This window comes from Opisthorchis viverrini (genome assembly GCF_000715545.1).
Source record: "Opisthorchis viverrini unplaced genomic scaffold opera_v5_118, whole genome shotgun sequence".
In the NCBI taxonomy this organism is placed as follows: domain Eukaryota; kingdom Metazoa; phylum Platyhelminthes; class Trematoda; order Opisthorchiida; family Opisthorchiidae; genus Opisthorchis; species Opisthorchis viverrini.
Genome location: NW_008751774.1, coordinates 72,734 through 98,774, shown reverse-complemented (window position 1 = coordinate 98,774; position 26,041 = coordinate 72,734). Strand labels below are relative to the sequence as shown.

General features: G+C 45.1%; 1 protein-coding gene across 1 annotated transcript in view; it reads right to left on the bottom strand.

The window, feature by feature from the left end:
- T265_05934 (hypothetical protein) overlaps positions 1-20,419 on the bottom strand; it is a gene marked incomplete at both ends in the record, with an annotated part of 38,369 nt that extends 17,950 nt beyond the window's left edge. Inside the window, 5 exons of the mRNA XM_009171081.1 lie at positions 2,780-3,372; positions 7,952-8,154; positions 13,051-13,279; positions 16,616-16,867; positions 19,872-20,419. Of these exons, the coding sequence (XP_009169345.1) occupies positions 2,780-3,372; positions 7,952-8,154; positions 13,051-13,279; positions 16,616-16,867; positions 19,872-19,946 (1,352 nt within the window). The remainder of the gene's footprint in view (positions 1-2,779; positions 3,373-7,951; positions 8,155-13,050; positions 13,280-16,615; positions 16,868-19,871) is intronic.
- Between the last annotated feature and the right edge of the window lie 5,622 nt (positions 20,420-26,041).

Genomic DNA, 26,041 nt, shown 5'->3' with positions numbered 1-26,041 from the left:
GAGCCTGCCCACTTGCGCATTCATATCTCCGGCAACCACCACAATGTCTGAGCTTTTAGCTCGCCGCAGCAGAGCATTCAGGGCGTCGTAAAAGCTAAGGGACACGGCGCTCTCCAATTAAATTGGCTTACGCAAATGTACAACACTCACATCCAGCAGCAAAGTATACGGTATTGGCAACACCGTCAAGCCCTAAAGTACGAGCACAGAACACCAGGTCTATAAGACTCAGCTGCGTGGGATCCATAACTAGAGAACCGCGGAAGCTGAATCATCTGAACTTCAAAATTCGTACTTCTAGACTCAACAGGTCTACCTCAACGGAATGTTTTTGCATAACTACAGCCCGGCCAGGTGAGTGAGTGCCAGTATCGCTGGCCTGTACTCCGATTAATTGTTGAGCGACTCATTCTCCAATTGCCTGTGTGAATTTGCCGTGACCCGGTGTTGGCTGAGTCCTTGAGCGACGAGTTTTCAGAGGAAGGTCTACCTGACTTTTATGCATAATCTTTCAAAGAAGCTCTGTTTTGGGTTTCAAAAATCATCCCTGTGAGGGGAGAGTTTCCTCGTGGTGGGGGTAACCAGTGAGCATAGCATCGTATGCATTATACACTTGGGTACTTGTAATTTGTTGAATTTTGTTGAGGCTGACGTGAGAGTACTGTGGACGTTTGGAGTCACCTAAATTGAGTGTTATACATATCCAATAAGCATGCGTATCTGTGATCGATACACACTAGCATCACAAGAACGTGTATGATGTTGGACAACCTTCATCATCTAAGTCATTAGGAGGTAAGATAATTTGACAGGAAGATATGTTACATTGAAAACAGTACTAATTATCAGGAACTCGATAAGTATAAGTTGACATAGTTTCGCCCAACCAATAACCCTAAAGGTCTTCAATCTATATGGCGACCTTCAAATGCATCATCGGTTGGTAATATGTACATCCAGGAGAGAACTGGGGGCTGTCAGGTCAAATCTAGGCAAGAAGAGTTAAATGTATCAACCGTGTTTATTAAGTGAGCTATTTGAAGCGACAGTGGAGTAATCAAACGAGGATAAGAAAGTGTCTCCTTTTTGGTTCTAAAGCGTTTGTTTCCTCGACAGAGGGTCGCAATGACAGAAAATCCCAAGTGTATTATGGATTGAGGTGTTTTCTCATGTAGAGTCACCTCAAGAGGAAAGTAATGCACCCAAAAACTCCTCAGTGGGCACGAAATACAAGAATAACCGACCAACCTTGACAACCACCCAATGTGCGTCGGTCTCGAAAGGTTGATAAGGGCTCTCGGTTTCTACCTGGTTCCTAGTATCACAACGTAGAGTTGACCCATACGTCCTGGGACCATAAAAAATTAATACCTGTAGAGTTACCTGTAAGTGTCTTGAAAGTCCCCTCCGAAAGTTATGAAAATACGTTTGAGTAAGCACGTCAGCCACATGAAAACGATTGAGAACTGATTCAACCAAGCGGCCTAGGATGATGTTCACGAGGAACAGTTATAAAAATATAACGTTGTCGAAGTGCGACATGAAGACTGAGCGAAAGGGTAGATCCACAAGCTGGCAGTCAACAAGGGATCGCGTGATGCGAACTGTGTTTGAAGGATGGTGCTCAACAAGTGCAAGTTAATCAAACAGCCGATTGGCCATTGGTGGTCGAATGATTACGGTGTTCGAATGGAGGTCGAGCGGCAGAAGCTCTCTGGAGATTTGAGACATGCTGGTGTCAAGTCCAAATAAGGGTGAAGCGGCTACACAGTTCTTCAGCACAGGAGAGGGAAATCCAAAAGGAGGTATGAAATCTTCTCTGCAATTTTGCTTCAGTCTCTGAACATATTGCTCTGTGTATGTCAAATGGGCGGTTGTACTGGGATATATCAGGATCTAATCAAGGTGTTGAAATGTAATCAGTACGTGTGGTGACGCAATCGCGTAGCGGTTAGTTCATTGTCTCTCAGTACGCCATTAATAAAACCTTCAAGTATATTAGAAAAACTGTAACCTCCGTTCTAGATCGCGGGAGCACCTGGCACGTGATAGAGGCCTAGAAATGGTTATCTACGCAGGCGCAGGAAGTATGGACACGCGAAGGTTCCCACTGACGCAAAACAAACGAGTCACTCGGGAGAGTTTCAATCTCCTCGGTACAGCTTTGACTATGTAGAGTTGCGCAACACGCGGATGCCCATGCCACAGTAAAATCAGCCTTGTGAGTAATCAGCGTGCTCACCGGTCTGCCCATCAAACGTGCATAAGTGGAACCGAGGTAAGCTTGTTCCATTTTCTAATCAGTGTCATCCTAAGAACGACAATACCGTTAACCGTTCCGTTGATGAAATACGGCCGGGTTAACGCTTGTCCGGTGAGCTATGGGCGGGGGTGCTGAGTTGGGCCAAAACTTAAAGGAGCCGACGATATCTCCTGATAAACGAGTCATTGTTGCCGGTGTTACTTAGCGCGCCATCATGCTTAGGCCCCTACATGTTCATAAGCCGATCCTATTCCCTCGGACATGAATTGAGGCCAAGATTTCGTATGCAACCGCACATTCGGCTCTGCGAAAACTATCCCCCGTCCTCAACTATGTGAAGTCAGCAAGTGGTTTGACTACTGCTGACCTGCAGGTATGATTTGGATAGGAACTAATCAGTATCTAGACCCAAAATAAATCGCATATTCGCTTGCTAGCAGTCATTTTTGACGGTTGGAGTGAGTCGGCAGTAATCAAGCGACGCTGTAACATCAGAATATAAAAGAGCGAACGTACCTTGGTACATTAATTTGATGGAACATTTGGAACACCCTGTCCGTGATGTGGAGAAGTAGAACGAGGAATCCGATCTGTATTAGGTGACCGAATCGGTGAAACGTTGGGGGCAAGTTGAAAAACACTGTAGTTTCCCGTGATTTTCGGTCAGAGATCTCATTGGCACGAAGCAAAAGCATGAGCAAATCGTTGGCTCCACCGAGAATCCAGTTGGACAAATATTCATCAGTCTCAGTTTGTCTTTCTTCTTCGGTGATACGTGAGGGGTCCTTGGATCGTGAAGCCGTCCAGCGTGATAAGGATTCAGGGAAGTTGTAACTACCATGGTCCCGGGGGAACCATGGAACAAGTCCGGTCTGTTTTCGTCCATCCTGTTTGCTTGTTTCATCTGTTAAGAAAGGTTGACGACACATATCATCAGCGGGACGGGCGCTATATGGAGCTCTGTAGTAGCCGATCATGGTTTCTGGTGATGAGTCCGGTAAAGCGCGGTCCGCGGACGGTTGAGGAAGTTCGCTCGACAGAGGTGGGACCACGGACAGTTTGGGTAGGTCAATGTAAGTCGGTGACGGCCAGTCAAAGGTGTCTTCCAACTGGGGGGAGGGGATGAAGTTTTGAACGACAGATGCGAGGTTATCAGCAGAATGGTTATATTTCTGGGTAGTTCGATGACAGGGTTGGATAGACTTAGGGGAGAACCTGGAAATTTACGTGGATGTGGTCTGTGATGAAATACAATTTGTGGTAAGTAGACTCTATGAAAGGAAAGTCACAAACTGTGTTCAACGGTTGTGGATCAATGTTCGAAATACGTCGACAACCGAGAAGTGTAAACCATCACTGGTGTTCATCAGTGTTCACTAATTAGAATTACGCGCGACAGGTACTTTATTTAAGCATCAAGCTGCAGTCATGATGTGTGTCAAGCTATTGCACGTGCTCTACCCGCAACCAGAAAGAAACCTTTGAAATTAATCATGGCAAATCTAAGATGGAATCGCAGCAGTCTTGGTTCCTGTGACCATAGGCGTCACATGGAGATGTCAACCAATTCTAATGGGGTCAACAAATAGAAAAAGTGAAGTGCAGCTAACACTGGATCAATTTTGTCGTTTTTGTGAACGATGGGCTGTGATTTTTGATAGGCTGAAAGAAATAGACATGTGGTCAAGGCTTATCGATGAATCAGGAGTAGTTTCCGGTTATGATTGACAAAAACCAAATGCACTTTTTGCAGGCCTGCAACATGGTATCAAACTGACTTCCGACTAGGGCAACTGTGTTGCTATAAGAAACAAACGATCGATGCTGGTATTACGACAATGTAACCATACACCGGTTTTATTCCCAACGGACTCCCCATTCTGTTCATTTCAAGTGTCCCATTAGTTATGATTGCTCACCGAGCTATAGCCGGTTGGTATCAATCCAGAACGTGTCAACCGTCAGATATGCTTTCTTTACAGAATGACCGAACCGGGGGCTTATTGCGACCCCGTTCCACATTGTGACACAAAAAACAGCCATCAAATTTTATTGGCTTTCTCTCCTATCAGTACGCTGATCATGGAACCACCAGGTACTTTTGTGTTTTATTACTCCCGTTAGTCACCTTTCATTTGCAGCACATTTGCGATCGTGGAACCCCAACGACCCGTATGAGAGGTATGCTTTTAGTTTAGTTTGGTTACAAATACTGGTACGCCACTGTAAAGCCTAGGCTTGTCTTTGTTTTGATTCGATTCGAAAAGCAAATCAGTGCCGGTCGGATTGCCGGATCACCACTTTGTGGTGATTTCCTTGCGTGTCAAACGCTGAATCTGACGTTGTTACCAAAATCCAGCGCGCTCGTACGGCTCCAAATCCAAAGTCACAATATGGCCAAGTTGACTAACTATGGGACGACTCACCCACGACTTGTTGCCTATGATCCATTTTTGTCACGAATACTGAGAAAATCCGTGACAATGAAGTCACAAATATTACGGGACTCTAGAACTGGAGATAAGTCTCGTCTGCTGCCAGCTTATCACAATGCTACGAATAGAGGCATATGTAAACAAACATAAATATTGGATTCAAAATCAAAACGTAAGAAAGCGCTACACAATCACTACCAGGGTAAATCGATCGAGATCCGATTGGTCGAAAGTCTGAACCCAACAGCCAATCATGACCCAGTATTGGCCGAATGCCGGTTGCCAATGGCGCATCCGGAACGCGTCAGTCTCCAGAAAGTTATTACTGCCTATGCTATATATATGAAGCGTTGTACAAATGTTTCTGACTTCGTTTTGGGCGTTAATATACCTTGTGCACTTTTGGTGGTTGATTTGAAGTGAACGCTAGCTTGGGAGGCTCATACCGAGGGCTAAGCTGAGAAAAATACCGTTACTACACTTTGACGCACAGAGTTTCTCATACTAGGTTGGTTGAACACAATCACCTGGTACTCCATGTTGGGGTTGGTACAGACACAGCGACTTGTTCCTTAAAAAAAACCTATACTACTGTAATATTATGTCCTATCCGCCTGGCGGTCAAGCACTTGATTCGTCCGACTAGTAGTTGGAAGCGCCTTGTCAACAAGACCATCAAAGGTCGCAATGGATCTATTATATTCATTGGAAGGATACTGTTTGGACCATTGGGCACAATATTTCGAGCACTTCGTTGGCTACGTGTTACCTCCAATCCGGACTGTCAGCCTTTAACAGAAACATGGACTGCGAATATGGAACCCCCTTCGATCTCAGGGGAATCCCAGTAGAAATTTCTACCTAAGCGTCATCGTGCTCCGATGAGCGTCTACCTGTTCTGCTCCAACACGACTGGAAGTTTCTCAGCAAGTACCTGTCTAGCCTATTTACGACTATCTGTGAGAAAGAGACCGACCAGACAGCTAGGTCAATCTGTCGCATGCGAGACGTTGACCAGTGTTAATTAGGCCGTATTTCGACTGGCTTCAATCAGTATGAACCACATGTTCACACTCTCAACCTATAAGATACATAGTTGAAAAAATCAATCATTAGGCGAAATGTGGGTGATCCAGGGAAGACTTCATTACGCGTTTCGTCCTGATTGGAACTCATGTAGAAGTAGCGAGAGCTAGTTTTTCTTGACATGTCGAAAGCCTTTGATCGTGTCTGGTGTGCGGATCCCCCTGCATCCCAACCGAAGTAAACTGACTGGAGGTTTCTCCACAGCGTCGCCTTCCGGACCTAAACCATCAGTAATGCGGTTTCTTCAGATCCTGTACAACTACTATTATTTCTTACCTTCATGCCAACGGTCTTTCGTCGCCTGGTTTCCCGATTGTCAAACGACACCATTCCGTATCATTCTCCTTTATACCGTCCTCGAATCAACAATTATACAATGATTGTGCATTACGCATTAAAGTACTGAACACAATCGAATGGAGGCTTGTGGACTGTAAAGTTCAACACTCATGTATCTCCACTCTGTCTTCAACTTCCTAACAAACCAAGTATCATTTCCCATTCTCCCTCGTTCACCCTTGGACTAAGATCTACCAGGTCCTTTCATCGCCCACTAATGTCGCATTCTTTGTGATATTAGGAAGGTTGAATTCCACTTCGAACATTTTGGACCCGCTCCACCTTTTTTTCTAGAACATTGACGCCATATTCGAGATGGGGGTCATTTCTTTTAGACTGCTCTATTGAACTTATTGAGCTTATTCAGCTCACTCCCAAAACTCGACAAAAATTCGTCCGAGCTATCTTCTTCCGTCTCTCTCTCTCTACTTAAATCTTATAATCATGCAAACGGCCTATTCACTTCCATAACTGTAAATTTCCGATCCCCAAAAGCAAAACTAAACCTTGTGCTCCTTCCTTCCTCGGAACAAACCAAAACTGTGTTTCCGGGCACCTACCAACTTCCACCTTTTCAAGCGCCGAGCTCATTTGCACCACTTCAACTAACCAGGAAGTCCTCTTTCACTCATTTTATTATTTTACACAAAGACGCTTTCCTCTGACCTCACCGCCGTGTTAAAAGACTGAAAAGACAACGCATATACACAATCCATTTTTGAAGCATCGAATTTCTAGAGTCCCCACTTGAATAGAGGCTCCCCCTCTGAAGGGTCAACAGTGACGTTTCGCTGTCAACCTTGATTTCATGTGTACCATCCATTCAAAGAAGGACTACCATCCCACATACTAGGCCAAAAAACCCTAGTCCCTTTTATTCAATCAAGTTAAGTTTTTTGGTCGTATGCACGTCAATAAAAAACACAGAAGGAATCTAGACGAAAATCGAAAAATCAGGAACGAAATGCATGTTACAGTGTTTGGGAAGAAAAACACAAACATGAGAAGTGAGAAGTAGCGAGTGAGCATGATAACTCTGTTGAATGTACCGATCTGTATAGGTTTCAAACCTGCGTCCTCAGTCGAAAGTCCATCCTAGCGGACCGCGTGTCCTGATATTTGGTGCTTCGTTACCAGCCCAGTGTTGTCAAACGTATGAGCGAAGGCAAATGTGGATCGAGAATTCCAAAACAGCTGACACTGACATGGTTGTAGCCTTCCCTCGAGCAAGCTCCATACAAATACACCATCTAGCTTGAGATGGTTTAGTAGTTAAAGCGCGAATTTACTGACCGGAGGGTCCGTGGTTTAGACTCAACATATGCATCCTGACTGCTCCTGTCTTAGCTTGGGCAAACTGACAGTATCTCAGCCCTCATGCAGCTGGTCACCGAATGAGTGTTACAGCTGAATGATCATTGTTATTGTAAAATACCCTATCGAAATTACTCGTCACCTGCTGTGACCTACAGAGCGTAATCCCCCCGTCATCGACAACAGGGATATCAGGTTCATCGATGACCACACAGAGTACATGATTCCAGAAGCAAGTGGAAACAACTCAAGCCTCAGCTAGTGCACCCAATAACAAAATCCACCCTGGTCTAATCAACAGTGTTCAACGTGTTTGAAACATTAAGCCCAGTGTCCGTAATTTCACCAGCTGGAATTGAGCTGGACCGTAAGATTGGTTATTCAGAGTGGGTTAGAATGAAATGAAGTAAAACGCGCCGTTTCAAGACAAACTACTGAAAGTACGTAGCAGGCTTAGTCACAGTATTAAAGAACGGTTGATCGCTCGGGACAAAGAGGTCAGTATCATACTCACCTGAACGTACAGTTGTCCATTCAGAGTCCCCAGATAAACAAGTCTGTCCCGAGAAGGGCATTCCAAAGTGGGTTTTGTCGTTTGTGACTTTCTTGCATAGTGTTTGCTCAGCGTTGTTCTGCGACTCGCTGGTGTCGGGAGAACCTGCAGATTTAACCGGCCAATACTGAGCTGTTCTGCGAGCGAGTCCGCCAAAATATCCCCTAGTGTGGAGTTAATGTGGTGTGAAGAGGATCAGCTTTGTCAGGATGGGTAAAAATCAAACGAATTTGGGCAAAAAAGAACAGCATTCGGTTGTGCGGGTCGGCTGCACTTTGAGATGAACAGTTGCACACCAGTGTACCAGGAACCAGCTAGATATCAAGTCCAAGTCCTAGGTCGGGATATTTGAACTAATCGTTAGATGGAGTAAACGTTGCAGGTAGCATGCACTGGAAATAGTTAGCAACTGAGTGATAGAATTGAGTCTCAAAATATACATCTCTGAATTAGTACATGCAACAGTCACAGTGCCATAGCCAGGATTTTTATGCTGCGTTAACCGATCTTGTGATTGTCTGCCAATCCCACAGCCCACAACTTTTATTCAAATATGTTCTGCCTCCGGCCTACCAGCATCTGCGGTACACTAGAGAGAACGATAAAGTTGGATAGGGACTGCTGTTAATCCTTTTTGGAAACTTATACAATCAGTTGCTAAATGTGCAAATGGGAGTCTTAGTACGTAAGGTTCCTCGAATAAGCAACAGCGACGCATCCAAACTCGCCATTTATGAGGTTTTCAATAATAACCGTTGGTTCTGCTGTTTCATTGGAATACAGTTTCACGAAAAACGGCCTTCTGCGGCTGCTGTCCAAATATCGCTAGTTGATATAAAAGTTTCGCATTCATAATGGCCTATTTAACAGAATTGTTAAACATCACATCTAGTGTCTGGAGGATGGATAGGCAAGCCTTGGCTAGTTGGAACAAGCACTTCAAACGAAGTTGAGGGTTCCGCTTGCACAGTAAATACATCCACATGACGCAGCGGAATACATCCGGAATTTCATAACCCTGGAGCTTGCCGGTCATTCCAAGCGGCGACAGCTAATCGGCCCTTGAAGATGCTTCTTTAGAGGGTGGGTAGTGTTGCACTGAGAAGGATATGCATACGAGCAACGTGCAAATGGGCGCCAGAACCTGAACGACAGACAATCTCTGGACGATATCTAAAACGGGCGAATGAAGATCACCATGCCCAACGATCATATTGAGCTACCACATTCAAGACAATCTATTTCAATATTCCTCGGACGAAACCAGACCAAGCCAAATGAACTGCTTACGATTAGGACGACATGTGAAAGTTGGCGAAGCCAAGTAGCTAACTGGTATCTGATTGTTTGGGACTTGTGTCAATCATACAGCGAAGATGTGCAGCATTGACATTGAGTTTAATCTCCCAAAGGCAACCATTGACGGGCCGGTCACAAGCGTTTGCTGCTGAGAGGTAGACGCTACAGTACACTCGCCACCTCATCAACTACCAACATTCCCACCCAACAATGTCACCTTGTTGTTGTACTTGCGCACATGCAGCAAATGACCTAAAATCTGTACACGGACTAAAAACACTCTGCCGCCCGCATGAACCCTGTCGGAAGGCTAGTAGTGAGCTGACAAAGAGCGGCGGGCACTCGTGGCGAATAGTCATATAATGAGGCTGTTTGGAGGTCAGCTGCGGCAGTACAACTCCAGTCGACTAACGCTTCTACTAGTGCCACGTTTCGCTTTGGCTGTACCGAATGTTTGGCCTAGATCGGTCTGCAAACCTGGCACCGAATGGTAGCACGAACATGTACCTCTGTCTGAACAGACCTGTTTTGTTTTGACACAACCCAACAGCAACACCGGATGACTTAAAAATACAGATCAAGTGTGTATGCTGAGAGGGGATTCAAGGTTGCCGTCAATCCACAAGACATCGTCTCACAGTCCATCGTGAATATGACAGCCATAGGCAGAAAACACAAAATAAGCCACGAAACCAGTCATATTATGTTGCAGCTCAAAATATGCTCAGAAGAGCCGCTGATGGAATTGGAGGAGAGATCTTCCCGTATTACAAGCTCTTTTTATCGGTCTGCAAACATGTACTGATAGTTCATGGTAATGCAAACCATAAAACATCTACAGACTCTACAAAAACGACCCCATGAATTACGTTTATATTTCAGACGCAGTGCATTTATTTTGGGTTCATCGGAATAATCCGCCGCAGTGCTCTTCTGTGGAAAGTTCTGAAGAGAGCTATGAAAGTACAGAGGCGGATGAAGTAACTTCCAAGAACGTTTCATTCAGAAAAGTTTCGTAATGTGCTGTGATGAGGAAAAGTAAACATTTGCTTGGGCTTACTGACGATATGCCTCTAGTCTTAAGTGAGAAAAAATGAGGGGAGCAAAAAGTGTATAGGAACGACGGCGTCTTTCTTTCATGTGTAGAAAGGTAGGCGTATGGCGATAAAAGTTCACGGAAATTTTGTGGGCCTAGTTTTAATTAGTGCTGACTAACCAAAGACGAGTAAACTAATTATGTACCGTTCTCCAGCGAACAAGATATTAGAATGGTGTGCATTAGTGGCAAGCGAAGCGTGTGCTATTAACGTAAGTCCCCCTTGTTCCTCACAAGTAGAGTAATCTACTGTGGCTGTCCGTCAAACTTCTAAAGCCGTGCGCACCCGCTTTCTGTACTTATATTTGTTACCGCGTGTGGATGACCATCCCTGAAACAGAAAATGTGGAAATTATATCAGTGATTTGTGCACAAGTGTGACTACGGAGCTCACTGAGTGAAACACGTCCCCACCACCATTTTGTCGGTACAAGCCTCACAGTGGTCCAATTTTCCCCCGTTTTGTTCACTAATGAATAAAGGGCTGGTGCGAAACAACTGTGCTCAAAACACTACAAGGTTTGTCCCCTCACCAGCTCATGCGCATCAAATTATCGATTGGTGTATTGTGTACTACCCCAGTCACTCACAGAAAAGCCAGCCTTGAGGGCTCTCATAATGGGCTTTTCATTGCGACAAAGGCTTAAGGTTTAACGTCCGTTTTACTCTGCGAACCATTAGCCCACTCAATACAAGCACTCACCAGGTAACGCGTTTAAAATTTATGATATAGAAATTCCTATTGGAGTTTGCAACTAAGGCTACTGTGTCTTCATCTTCAGCATAGCACTTAATAAGTAACTGAGTGGTAACCAATGCTTATTCCTACGGTTCAGTCAAACGGCATATTAACATGCACGTCACACTCATGTTAAGGATAGGCTAAGCTATGACCTTCTTTAGTTAGTTAAGCGGAAGAAACATGTCTGTGTGCCTGAGAAAACCTTGTGTGGCACCTACGCCATAGACAGACCAGCATGGACCTGAAGCTTTTGGATAAAAGCTCTGCATTTTACTGGAGAATGTCCAGAGACCAGTCAAGTTGTCAGGTGGACATGACGTAGTAAGAAATTCGCAGGCGGGAAAGAGGATTTCGGTTAGCAGCATGTTACTATCACACACAAGATATAAAGGAAGTCATATATACGGTGACATGCGGAGATAGCTGTGTCTGATTGTTACAGTGGGTAGTGAAAACTTCTATTACCTCTACTTACAAAAATGTGACTTCAAAGCATCAACTAGAAGAACTGCCGTTCTCATCCTCTCATCTTTCTCCACAACCATTCCGAATTGCCTAAACCTTTAGACGTCCATTAAGGCAACCGGGATAGTTTGTTTCTGGTCGTTTTCTCCGGTATCCAGGGCCATCTTAAACTAAGTCCTTATTTCCCTAAACCTTTATTTATACTTCTTGCCAGGGTGTTCTACGTCATGGTTTTTGCCTTCACATCACTCTTGTTTGAACAATCCTCCGTCTACCTGGTGCATTTATCCTGGTAACTCCACACCAAACAGAAGCACTGTGTGAGAATCTTGTTCTCATCAGAGCTAATCAACAGTGCACATCTTTAGCCACGCCGGGATATGAACCCCAAAAGTCCAAAAGGCGAGGATGGTGTTACAAGTGATCCACTGGCACACGAAAGAACTACCCGAGTCATCACGTTCAGACGAAGTGACCGTCTTGCCTCAAGACTTGAACGACGATCTAGTTACTGTTCTAGGTGTGTCAACGGAATGACCCAACTATCAGATAGCGTAAAGGACGCTGGAAACATGCTGGTGGTTGCACGGCACCAGTATTCAGTATTGTATTGTTGATGATGATAGTAATGACTTGCACATAGACGCTTGAGCTTCCGACTGAAGAACTGACTTTCGTTTTCATCTACTTTGTGGTGATGGAGCGTGGTGGTGGTAGCACCCGTTTATGAGAAATACGGGTAAATTACTCGATATAATTGTTGTCGGGGAAACTGCTGGATGATATTTATCAAACGTTGAGGCGGTCAGACTGTCCAGTTAGGATTGCTCACGGGTATCCCGTTTAAAGAATTTCTATACAGCAACAGATGACAGAACCAGTTGAAAGAGTGGATCCTGAAGCGAGTTTTGTAACTGAGCGCTTTCTCGTGAATCTTTAATATGGTGCATTGAAAGACATGCTACCATCCTATAAATTGAAGTAAGAAACACCATAATTGATGAAATGAGTATCAATCTACTCTAGCTATGAAGACAAGAATTTCAGTTTCTCTTATGAGCTTCATCACATGGATCTGAGGGGCATGACAATAAACGGTAAGTATACAAGGTCGGTCACTGTAGATTTCCATACCGGTTACCTATATGGGGGAGTGGTAACCAATCATCGCTATTCAACATTATGGTTGGCGTAAAACGGACGGGAACTTCTCGAAATAGCATCACAATACTTAGATTATCTGACCTACTTTCAGCTATACAAGCTATTTACTCTTGTTTATGCATTCCAACGTGCTTCTACCCTGCATATGACGATCGGGCCTATGGGTGCCTAAACGTAAAGATTGCACCTAATGTATCAAGCGAATCATCGGCAACAACATCTTAAAGGGAGGCTTTCATTTACGACAAACCAAATCAGGCCAGAAATGGAGGGGATAAACTTAAGGTAACTTACTGGAGAACAAACGAATTTGATCAAGTCTCTTGGTATGTGCGTTGTATAACCATGATTTCGCAATGCGTGTTGGAAGGGTATAATGCCAGTGGCTGTCGGGAAGATGAGACTTTGTTTGTCCAATTATCATCAGTTTGTCTAGATCGAACTGAATATGCATATCTTCAAGAACACCGGCCGCTGAAGAATGGCCATCAACCGGGATGTCCAAACTAGGGACGTCTTTCAGCTTTTGAGAAAACCCAAAGAAACAAAAGCGGAAGACGATAAAATGCCTATACCGGAAAAAAGGATGCGGGTGACAAGCACATAGCTCCGACAAATTCATGGGAGTATTTTAAGTTATTCAGAGGTGAATTGGAGAGAATGTCACTCAATTCTCTGAGTCTAAACTGTCCATGGATAATTCTACTAGGCGCTGGAAATGCTGAGCGGAAGTCAAAGTTATGCCTCCAATCAATAGCACTTGGCTGGCCACCGAAATACGTAGAAGCCACTGGAAACCGACACATCCGGGTATCACAAAGCTGTGATATTGGTGAAATCGTCTCGCGTTTTTGTGGGATATGACGACAACGACGATAATCCACTAAACTCAGCGTATAAATAGTATACAACCCGTAGCAAGCACACCACTATGTCTCTAGACCTAGAAGAAAGCAACTGAGAAGGTTCTTGTTTATAACGTCTTCTTACCAGTTCATTTGGTCGAAAAGCCGTTTTCAAAAATAGGATTGTGTCGTACGGACACTAGACCGACCACTTTCGTGTGGAACGGAGCGTGGGAGCGACAGACGGAAGCGCACCCTAGGAAGACAGTACGCAAATGTAGAAAAAACGCAAGACGGTTTGGTATTTTTCACAAAACGATGGACACAAATTCCACATATTATGAACAGTAATGATCTCTCCCAGTCGCGGAATAGTGCACGTTCACCAGAACTGAGTCGCACCAATTCTGGAATAATGATTAATTATGCTTCAGGAATGTCATGCAGTCCACTCCTCACCTGATTTCTGTTACCGATGGAGAACTAGTGTCCGCGTTCGATTCAGGCTAGGGGGGTTCCTTTAGGGTCTGTGTGGGTGGGGATTAGCTGAACTGCCTTCATCGTTTAAGACGAAGTTTATATGAATAAAGGTCCCATCCGCTTTGTATATTGTTTTGTTAAAATCCACCCTCTCGCACCAACTAGTCGGATTAGTTGGGGCAGACAGGCTGTTCCCCATGCAAAGGCTTTTCCCATTACCCAGATCTTCGTTATCCACCAGCGCCGCCATCATTATCATAGTCATTTGCTGATGGTAGTTTTCCCGATATCAATGACAGTTGTCGATCGTGACGATATTCGGCCCTATGATGTACATGCACCGCAGGATACAGGATTTTAAAGCTCTGGGCACGCATTGTAAGTTTTCTGCAACCGTCCTCCAATTCCCTAATATTATCTGTGCCTACTTACTTCTAGAGCTTTGCAGCCAACCCAGCTCGGTAGTGTTGGGACACGGGGACGCTTTGAAGGCGACAGACCCTTAATACGGATACCCACACAGTGCTACGATCAGAGTCGAACTGTATGATCCAATTGGAATGAGTCTTGAATTTAATCCCTCACGGGTGGCTAGTTGCCAAAAATTCAAAATAAGCGCACAGGTGGTGTGCGGTAGACGGCCGTTAAGCCACACAATGTATGTGCTTGTACTGACAGTTCGCACTAAAAATCGCTTAGCTGCAGTAAATAACTGTCGTGCAATTCGGAGGAAGCACCTGGGCTGGGCAGGCTACCTGGCTACTAGCAGATTACCCAAGCACGGATAGAAGCAATCGAAAATCCAACTTTGAACCCCGGACCTACTGTTTAGGAATACCGCACCTTGACCACTGAGCTATCTCAAACTTGTATTCTGCCATGTACTGGCAAGAAACAAACGTCTACAACACAAATGAAGGGAGGTTCCAGTTGTCCTGGTGATAAGCAACAGTTACGAATCGAGTGTCACGGCGGGTTTCTTCTGGGCTTAGTGGGCCGATCTGAGCATTCATACCACTCATCAAGACCAAGGTGTTTGTACATGTTACTGAGCGAAGCGACTGTGATAATTCTCGATAGAAACTGTTTTTCCCAACACCAAACCTACCATCCGCGGGAGCGCCTGCTGATACAACAAATAAACTCCTTGTCAACAGTTTGCTCTTTGTGAGAGAAAAAGCCTACTATCGGCGTGCTTCCCTGGAACAACCTGTTACATATGGCGGTTCATTCCCTCTTTGAAAAACACAGGCCACCGTATGATTGACAGTGAAACACCAGTGTTCTCATGTCAATGATGATGACTCCATCGATACGTTTAGGATTCTTGCTGGTTGGCAGACGGCGTTAACTTACAAAGGGTTTCGAGGAACGAGCGAGGAAATAAGAAAAGATTATATCACCAACTTAATACATCGGTGACTACTTCCGTTTGTTAGGTACACAAAGACGACACTATGTACAGAGCATTCCGTTCACGCAAATTATCCATCAAAGACCACGGGACCAGCCACTCAAGTTTTGTTCATTCAGTTTAGTCACCGTGCAATGGAAACAACGAACTGATCCTATGTTGAGAGTCATGTGAAGCTACACAACAGAGGCCACTACTGTGTCATTGGATCGTGCCTAACAGTTCTAACAGCATCGACTTCTCGTGTCCCTGAGGGCGTCTATCCAGGGAGAGTGTGTATCAACGCGATCACTTACGGCCCAAAGACCCTGTGGGGGTGTCAGAGGCTAGTAGGATATTGTGACCCTCCGGATTCCAGGTGATTTGGTTCTTGCGGGCCTATATAGGAATCTATAACTATCCGGATAGATGAACTTGACTATCGCACCGATTATTTTTTAGCAGCGCCTGATGATGCCATGATACTGTATGACAAACCGTGCTATCGAATGCTGTTTCAGCAAAGTTTTTGTTCATGATATCCGTGAGTGGGGCGTATATCTTACCAAAAAGCAGAAAGAATATTGAAAAATGACCCGCCATTCGGATATATACTCAAATCTACACAAAGAGTAATATAAAGAGGTGGTAACGCTACGCTTATTTCACAAGATGGTATTCTCATGCTCTACAGTCTTTTGAAAATGACTGTGAAGACCTGCGGAAACCATTTGTACTTTTCAGCTATCTTAAGCAACCGGTGCATAGCATCGAGATAGAATCAACCCGGGGCAACGGTGCACTGAATATCACTCAGTCTTAAAGGTATTTTGTCTAATCATCCGGTGCAGGGAGAACATGTGGAGAATATTTGGCCGTGGTGACCCATGGTGATAGTGCACAATGTTCTGATTATATCCGACGACCGCCGACCTGATTGCGAACAACGTCCTCTTCAAAGCTATATTTGAAAACGATTCGTCGTAGAAGGCCAGTGGTTTGCGAAATTACTGTTGAGAGCCAGATTCATTCGCAACGGAGAGTTTGTGTAGCCAGCACGACAGATGTGTCTGCAGAGGCGTTTCCGTAACAATGAATTGTTATTTATCCCGTACGACTTAACTGCAACGAGATGACTTACCTCGGTCTCTGATCGTACCGTGCCACACGTTTGTGAATTACGACGGACACTTGTGGTGGAAGTAGATAGGTGGCCATGAAAGGCACATAATTCATTATTTTGAATGCTTAAATTCCATTTTTCGGAACCCGTTGGGACATGAACTGCACGAACAATGTGGGTCATCCGATAAACTAGAATGCCGGGATCACCAGAACCGCCAGAGTTCGAAGATGTCCCTGAACAACCATCACGAGAGCAGTTGTATTTTACCTGACAGAGGGGTTGTGAAGTGATAGCGAAGTTGAGAAGTAAAGGTAAAAATCGAAAACCCGAATATAATTGTGGATACATTCGGAGAAAATAGGGTTACTTGCAAAATGGAGCAGGAGACACAAGAAATTTGTGAAAGTCGTTCTAGACGGGGATACAGATTTCTATATTGCCCCAGGGGAAATGAAGACAGAATATGAGGAATTCCATGGTTTTTCTGTATATGAATGCATAGTGCACGTTGTATGAATATACCCAAGTGAAGGGAACAATGAGGTTGCTTTCCAAAATGCTGATAGTGAAGCTGACAGCTAGACATTGCCCATATATGACTTGTCGGTAACGAAAATACACCCTACTGCGCTCAGAAAACAGTGTAACACATCAGCTTACAAGTTCAGGGTCTGAAACCAGACAGGTGATTAGATCTTCGCAAAGAAATCCCTCCATCCGTGACATTAATTATCCAGAGAGAGCTGTAAGAGTAAGGTATTCGACATTTGGCATTATCACCACACAGCAGCAGAACGATCACCAGTGACACCACGATGATCACCAGTCACCAAGAGTACCACTGATTAGCAATGACATTCCCGCAACCACCATTCATTAGCAACACGGTTATCGTCACCGCTGTCATTAACATTATTCACCCATTATATGAACAGGAAGAATGTCCACATATGGTGTGATACTCCAAGAAAGTCTTATGTTGCCAAAGACAACTATCAAGCACGATAGTGATGAAAAACACTTGCTCTGACCATCTAAGAAGAAAGCAGTACCAGCAGAACATCTTGTTTTAGGCGATATCAACACAAGATGCGTAGCCAACCCCTCGGACGCATCTCACTCTAATAAGACTATTAGGTACTAAAGTGGTTTTTCAAACTGTAATCATACTGGTGCTGGATGTGTCCCTTCAGGTATATGCAGCCTTTTACAAGGACCAATACCAGCCCTTTTCAGTCCAATTGTTGCTAGAACCACCTTCCTCCATAGTTGCACAGCAGTTGGGTCCCAATTTCTATAAGTGATTCGTTGAAAAGGATACTGTACAATACTCTATTGAAAGCCCCGGGCTCATGAAAGTTTAGTAGTTCAGGTGCCGACCTACTGACTTGAGAATTCGTGGTTCAAACTCAACCTTGGCACCTCGACTACTCCTGTCTAGGCTTAGGCAACCTGGCAGCCGTCGTGTTCCTTATCAAACACGTAAAACACTGGACGCCGAGAGGGTGTTACGCCTGAACGGCTGACTTATTCTCAAAAGACTACACTGGAGAAAAAACATTCGCGATGGGCAAAAACAAAAAACTCGACACGATACCTGTTGATCACCTGACGCTTTTCAAGGTCACCAGTAAAGTCGCCAACAGTGGTATCGAGCACGCCTTGTCTACTACTGGTTGCAGATTACCATAAAAAACAAACTCCACAAGTCTTGTCCTGACTCGCATAGGCTGTCATGGTTGCGAGGTTCACCAGCCTGTCGATTTACGCGACGCCCTATCGCGACACTCTATTCGAGGCTTTGTTTACGTTGATGCACTATCTTGTCGTTGCACGAGATTTAAACTTTAGGATGCTATCCACCAACCCGATCTCCTTCCAATTTTTTCAATATCGGGCAGGAATCGCTCATCAGCACCCGACCATGCACAACCCTTTAGGATAGGGCATTGCCGAGATTTCGCCATTTTACTTGGCTGCCCGAACAAAGCGCAGCATAACATCTCACGGTGAGTTTCCAGTCAGGCACAACAATCGTCAACCACGGACACTGCGGTTAGTAAGTTTCAGCAATAACCACTGAACTACCTCGAATTACCGCTGCCAATCCTATCGCTGACATAGGGCTTTGAAGCACTGTAGCTCGAAATCGCCACCATTATTCAGAGTGCCCCGGATGTTCACAAATAAAAACTACTGCGCTATAAACGTTCCGTAGTTTGCACTCCCAGAAGGCTGCGTAAAACGCCGGCACGTCAGTAACACCATATATATGGCTATCTGAAAATCCCGAACGAATACGTTTGTTTTACTTTTATCTCTATTTTTGACACTCTGTAAGAGCTACTCTGAAGTTAACCCTGCCTTCGAAAGTCAGATCATTGACAAACCGATTAGCCTCACCTCTGAGTCTTTGTCCGAGTTAGCGTCTCTTCCGACAATCTGAGGATACTAGACTGTGTGGAACCTCATCGCATCCGCGTCAAAGGCGACAAACAGCTTTGACGCGCAAGATCGAAGAAGATTTTCCACCGAGGTATGAACATGCTGCTCAAACGTCGAAGTAAATTTATAGTGCTCTTTTCCGTTTGGTGACGATGCCGGTATATTAGAAACTGTTGAGTGCTGTCCTCGTGGTATCCTATTGTCTGTGCGCAACACGGTATGGAGGTGAAATAACCGAAATATATCCGTGAAGTGGTAAGATGAAACAGATGAAACCCATCCTCGGTATGGGTGTCCCCTGTTTCGTCTTCGTTGTGCTTCTTGACTTACCTAAGTGGGTAGTGGAGCTTATCCTGTTCTTGGTTTCCCTCAACGTGATTGACTCTCGCCAATGGCTACTCGATCCGTATGTGACAACGGATATTCAATATCATCCACGAACTCGCGGCCGGTCTTTTTATTCACGTTTTCTCTAGGGCTTTCTGCCGTGACTGACCTAGTTGGTTCACGCATGTACCTTCCCTATATGTATTTTGATCCAAATACATTACTCGATGTTTGTTCAAACCTATTTTTCCGGGTATGCTTCTTGAACCGCAGTAGACAAATTCAATACACCCAACGAAAAACAATACCGAAGGATGCACGCTGTCCGCACACAGCCAAAAAATCAGACAAGCAAAAACAATGCGAAAGCTGAAGTCACAAAATGGGAGGAAACGATCCACATATAGAAAGTTACATGGTTGTGAGAACGCCATGAACTTTGTCTCAAACAACCAATATGAACACATTGGAAACGAATGGAATAAATGCAGCTAAATACCTTTCCAGTTGAGGGATCGAACGCAAATAAGGAGCTATCCTTCCCTCCAGTTAAAACAGAGTCTTCCGTCAGCATGAAATTTGAAGCAAACAGGGAGTCTACGGTCAGTGGTAATGCTTTCAAAGATGCTGTGTGCTTGTCAGAGTGCGGACTGCGCTCCAAGAGATATAACTGCCCATCCAGGGAGGGCACAAGGCTGTAATCGTGTGCATCTGTAACCAACTGAGCAAAATGAAGTGATACTCATTTCTTACCCGTAGCTCACTAAGGCTTTGCGAGATTAGAGGATTTCCTGTAATCCTCCAAATCTCTTTCCCACTGTATATGTCAATGCCAATGAACGAGCCATCAACAGTATTGACTACTAGGATTCTGGTCTTTGTAAGATCAGCTGAGGCGAAACCTACGTGCTCGGCGCTGAATTCGCCTGACAATGAACATGACTTTGAGCCAGAATGAGGGAGACAATACAGAGGAGTGACAACGACGGCATCCCAAAAACAAAAACAACTCCTAAGGCACGTAAGAAGGCACATAAGGAGGCGGCAAGCCGTTACAACACGCCATCCAGAAGTTCGGCTGATTCACCTCTACGGCGAGGCATATGATTGGTCGAACGTAATATGACCTAAGCCTTCCGGCAGCCCTAATGAAATGCAGTTGCTATTTGCGGGCGCTCAATATTCGCACTATGGAATTAAATTTTCGAAAGCTATGACGTGTCCCTGATGGAGTAAAGCAATCGGACACTTGAGTTGAGGGTACTAGTCCAAACTTATAAGTCTCAATTAGGCATCCTAGGGCCGCAACGATGCTTGGAAATTATGCCACAAGATTTTTCACGCTTGCTCCCAGTGAACAATGGGATTTGGTGAGCTGCAGAAATATGAGGGAAGATTAGAACGGTTTTCGATTTGAGAAAATATGCAACCAAATGCAACATTTTGCCGCGAGAAGTTTTACAACGCTCGTAAAAGGTTTGCAGCTGAGAGCTTTGTGCGGATAATGGGCACACTATTTGCGGTGAAATATCTACCGGCTGTTCGCGGAGTGTATCTGCTACCAAAAATACATGTACGATATGTGATACACACGTCCCTCCTGATAGCCTTTCTAATATGAAAGTAACACAACACGATATCGCAGCTGAACACTACGCCCGCTGTCCGCACTTGTGCCGCAAGTTTGTCCATCACAAGACTTCAAGCATACTGTTCGCCCTGATCAAGCTGAAAAGTTTACACATGTGAGCAAACTGTTCACGAATGCACGCATAACCGCAAGTTCTGTACCCATGCCTTCCGTGATCTGGAAGGTTTAGTATATGTGTCTGCTGGCCAGACATTGGTTGCTTGAGGAACTTTCGCGAAAAGCTTTTATGCGTGTGTTTCATTGACATTTGCTGAATCTTAAAGCTTCGGAATGGCATTATCTGCTACCACATGGAGATACCTATTTTGCTCAAGTGACCTTCGCCTGACTGCAGCGTCAGTTGGCCAGGATCGAAGTCACTCATCAGAGATGACCAATACTTCTGGGGGTAGTTGTTCGTTTTGATTTATAAACGCCAATCAGAATTCCACAGCCACAAACTGCGCACCCATACTTAAGCAGGGTCTTGTGTTTACCAAACCCCCCTTCGATTAGCCGTCAGTTTACCGAAAACTGATCGAAACTGATTGCACTTCCTTAACAAAAACGCACTGGGCAGCCGATGCTTCGCATACAGGTTTTGAATGGCAAATTACGCCCACCTCCTTCAAATTCCCCGAATTTGCGTATGCTTTGCTGCTTATCTATTGCATTCGTAGTACATCCGTTCGTCGCACTATACAGTGTTGGATTTTCAACTTTCAGATGCACGTACAAGTGCCATATGACTGCCCGTCATGTAATCCCTTAACGTATTCTTAAATCCCGTGATGGCTGAAATGCGGACAGCCCTCATTTTCTCAACAGGCACATCTTACGCCTGGGACCGCAACTTCTAAAGTCTTTCATTAATCAGCAAGATATGTCGAATAAAACAAAACGAAAAAATGAAATTTCATCGGTGTGTGAAAATATCCGACAATGTGCAGCAAGTACGTGCAATTTTCCATTTCACTGGAAAAGGCTTTTCGCAAGAGAGTATTTGCAGGTGTGGATCACCAGATAAAATGGAGGCGGGGAGAGAAAAATTTGGACTGAGAACAAATGGCAATTTTCATCGCAAAAAAATGGTCAACAATGAAATATACTATTTCCCTGATGTTGCTGTTGCAGGGAATTCATGTGTAAAGGATGTTTTCGATGGGGAGATAATTCGTAGAGCCATGCATATAATGCAAACAAAATTGTTGGACCCGTAGGAGGGTAAGCTAAACTTGCAGCACAAAACCGAATAGTTTACACCAAAACGAAAGGTTCTGCGGGTAAGAATGAACTGCATCTGAGGGCTGACGGAGCCGGGTGAACAATTTGTTCGTGTGTGCAATTGCAGCCCCAAATGTGCGAGCGGGTGAAGTCGAGATTTGAAGGCAAATAGTTGATAGTGGCAACAGCCTGGGTGTGACAGCATCGTGCCTGTTCCGTTGGCTGTTTGCCGATTGCTTGCTCGAAATGACTGAAGAATTTTAATGGACTGGCTCTCACCCCGACGGTGTAAAATACCTGATAATTGGAGTTTTTACTAATGCATAAACCGCGATTATGACAGTTTGGTTAGTTGTCATCCTGCAGATTTGATAGTGTGCACGAGAGTAGAAAACTGCGTGTGATGATCGGGTACGCTTTGCAGGGGTGTCGCCATGCTACGTTGCATCATGGTGTGCTCGTAAGCTCCTCACCACTCGAGTGCATCTCCCATCGCCGAGGGTCCTGAGCCAAGCCTTTAGTCCAGGATAACCGAAAAGGCACCGCTGTATTTTGTAGCTGAATTGGACTTGTTCTGGTTGCTAATTGCCTCGCTACACAAAGGAACAAAAGCGAATGACAGCCACCCTTTCGTTTTTTGACATATATACACATGGGGTGGCCTGTGTGAGGTTCGCGGCTAACCTCGGTGCGCAAAAAGTTGCCGTCTTCGTCTTAGTCGTGTCGCACCGCCCCAAGTCCACTTGATCACTCAAAAAGCACACACGCTCTTCCCCCTTGTATTCTAGAGCCATCATATGCACAAAATGCAAATAACTTACTATTTCCCGAATACCAGCAGTCACAGCTAGCGCTATGCACCCTTCGTTTTCTGGAATTGGCAGCAGTGACACAGCGACTGGTGATTTCTACTCTTACCCTCCTGATATGTTGACGTAGTGGATCTCAGTTAAAGCTAAGGTTCTTATCCACTATCTGGGAAGCTGTTGCCTGACCGCTTTTTTAATTGACTACGGTCACTGTGCACTGTCAACCCCTCATTTTCGAAACGGAGACCCTGGGTCATGATTCTTTATTAAGCCAAAACCTACCGCCCGTTGCAATTAGTCCGACAGCTAACCTCCCTGCTGACGACAAATTTTTTACCTTCACAAAACTGGACATATACTCTGGCCGAGCTTGTACTTGGTTTTTAGCTCAGCAAACAAACCAAATTTTCATGGACCATTTAGCCTGTCATCCCCTCTTACGTTTTTCCATTGACATCGTTGTATCCGATGCCTCCCGATACTCTTTCCTCCTATCCCCAACCTTCAAACATCGGCTATAATTGCCCAGACACCCCGTACAATTGTTAGTAATTCACTCTGGGTGATCACCGGTCTGCACTCCTTTGGTCCTCCAACAGAAGGGAAATTCTCTGACCACACTTTGGCCTGACTGTCTCTCCTCGTCTCGCTCAGACCCAGCTGCCGCGAAACCAAAATTTCAAGGTCAGGTGTTGTAGAAATTTTTTTGGATTTTAGCCCATCCGTAGGTCTTTAGCCATTTTTATGCTGGATAGCTATTTTTCGCTCTTCCCCCTTGTATTCTAGAGCCATCATATGCACAAAATGCAAATAACTTACTATTTCCCGAATACCAGCAGTCACAGCTAGCGCTATGCACCCTTCGTTTTCTGGAATTGGCAGCAGTGACACAGCGACTGGTGATTTCTACTCTTACCCTCCTGATATGTTGACGTAGTGGATCTCAGTTTAAGGTTAGGTTCTTATCCACTATCTGGGAAGCTGTTGCCTGACCGCTTTTTTAATTGACTACGGTCACTGTGCACTGTCAACCCCTCATTTTCGAAACGGAGACCCTGGGTCATGATTCTTTATTAAGCCAAAACCTACCGCCCGTTGCAATTAGTCCGACAGCTAACCTCCCTGCTGACGACAAATTTTTTACCTTCACAAAACTGGACATATACTCTGGCCGAGCTTGTACTTGGTTTTTAGCTCAGCAAACAAACCAAATTTTCATGGACCATTTAGCCTGTCATCCCCTCTTACGTTTTTCCATTGACATCGTTGTATCCGATGCCTCCCGATACTCTTTCCTCCTATCCCCAACCTTCAAACATCGGCTATAATTGCCCAGACACCCCGTACAATTGTTAGTAATTCACTCTGGGTGATCACCGGTCTGCACTCCTTTGGTCCTCCAACAGAAGGGAAATTCTCTGACCACACTTTGGCCTGACTGTCTCTCCTCGTCTCGCTCAGACCCAGCTGCCGCGAAACCAAAATTTCAAGGTCAGGTGTTGTAGAAATTTTTTTGGATTTTAGCCCATCCGTAGGTCTTTAGCCATTTTTATGCTGGATAGCTATTTTTCACGGTGGTGCCCCAACTAGATGCGATCACAAAGGCCAAAGAGGCCTTTCTTCTCCAGTAGGCCTAAGCAGTGCTAGCCCCAGTTCACAGAGCGTGTTTACTCCTCATCTACTTAATCGTTCCGTTCAACATGCCGCCACTTCCCCACGCTTCCACAATCATATCAGAACTTCCACCCAACATTGGTGCCTGAGAATGACTGTGACCCTCCCAATACGATCCATAGTCCTACTACCCCAGAACACTCTCCACTGTATTCCACCAAATCGGTTATTCCTCAACCTGCTCAGAAGTATCTTATTATGACACCACTCTCGTCTTCCTCCTCAAAGCGGCCGCTACACCCCGGATCCCCGTCAGCTATCCTCCCAGTATGTTCAAAGAAGCGGCTTAGATCTAGAAGATCCAGCTACCAACCCCGTCGCATTTCGAGGCCGGAAAAGACAGTAGTCCAAGAAACCTCAGGTTGTTTAGTTGTACTAACTGATGCATCTTTGCCTCCTCAACCTGGCAACACTTTCATCGCTACCAGTAGGTTCCGAGGTCCTGAATGACCTGAAAAATCTCGGGACACGTGTGCGCCAGATGGAAAGCGAAATGTCCTCCCTCCGAATCATACAATCGATTGCATGCCTTTTGTATCCTGACGCAACATGCGACCCAACCAACTTAGAAAAAGCGTCACTTCTTATTGACACGATTGCTTCTGAGATTTGTCAACGCATGGGATGCCGGCATCAAGTCCTAGTATTCAATGCACCTGATCGAATCCCACTTGAGCATACCGGAACTGCCATCCTGACTGCATGAGGCATGCAGAACACCATATGCACAGTTCGGCGGCTCCGGAAGTCGAAACCGTCCATGCACTGCCCGATAATAATGCAATTCCGGGATGAAAAGAATGCCGCGCGTCTGCTAACAGCTCAGACTCTTCTCTACCAAAAAATCCGGTACCCTAAAAATTAAAGCTGTCCGTACCGGAATGCAGAGACACCTTACCAAAAAGTTACCTGAACCTGTTGCCTCCTAAAACAACCAGTACTTGCGCTGACGAGTGCCACAACGTTACACAAACCTGCCTGTTGGATCCAGGGCCTGTATCCCACGCTCATGACCATTAGCCATCCACTTCTATCTCTGGGCACCCACAAATGTTATTTCTGACCTCCACCACGCCAACAAGATCGACTGCTGATTTGAGAGATACGGTAACTGATCAGCCCTTGACACGAGGCTGTAGTCGAGGACGATAGCACATGTTCTCTCTCTAGACCTCCTGACCTAATGACACTTCGTGTTTCCCCACCAAAGCGCTTCCCTGGACTCAAGCACCTGCTGTCCGAGCCCTACACCGTAACCCCTTCTTCTGTACCAACTCCCGAGCCCCTGCTCTTCGCCATTCTTCTACCAACCTGACTAAACCCGTAATTCCT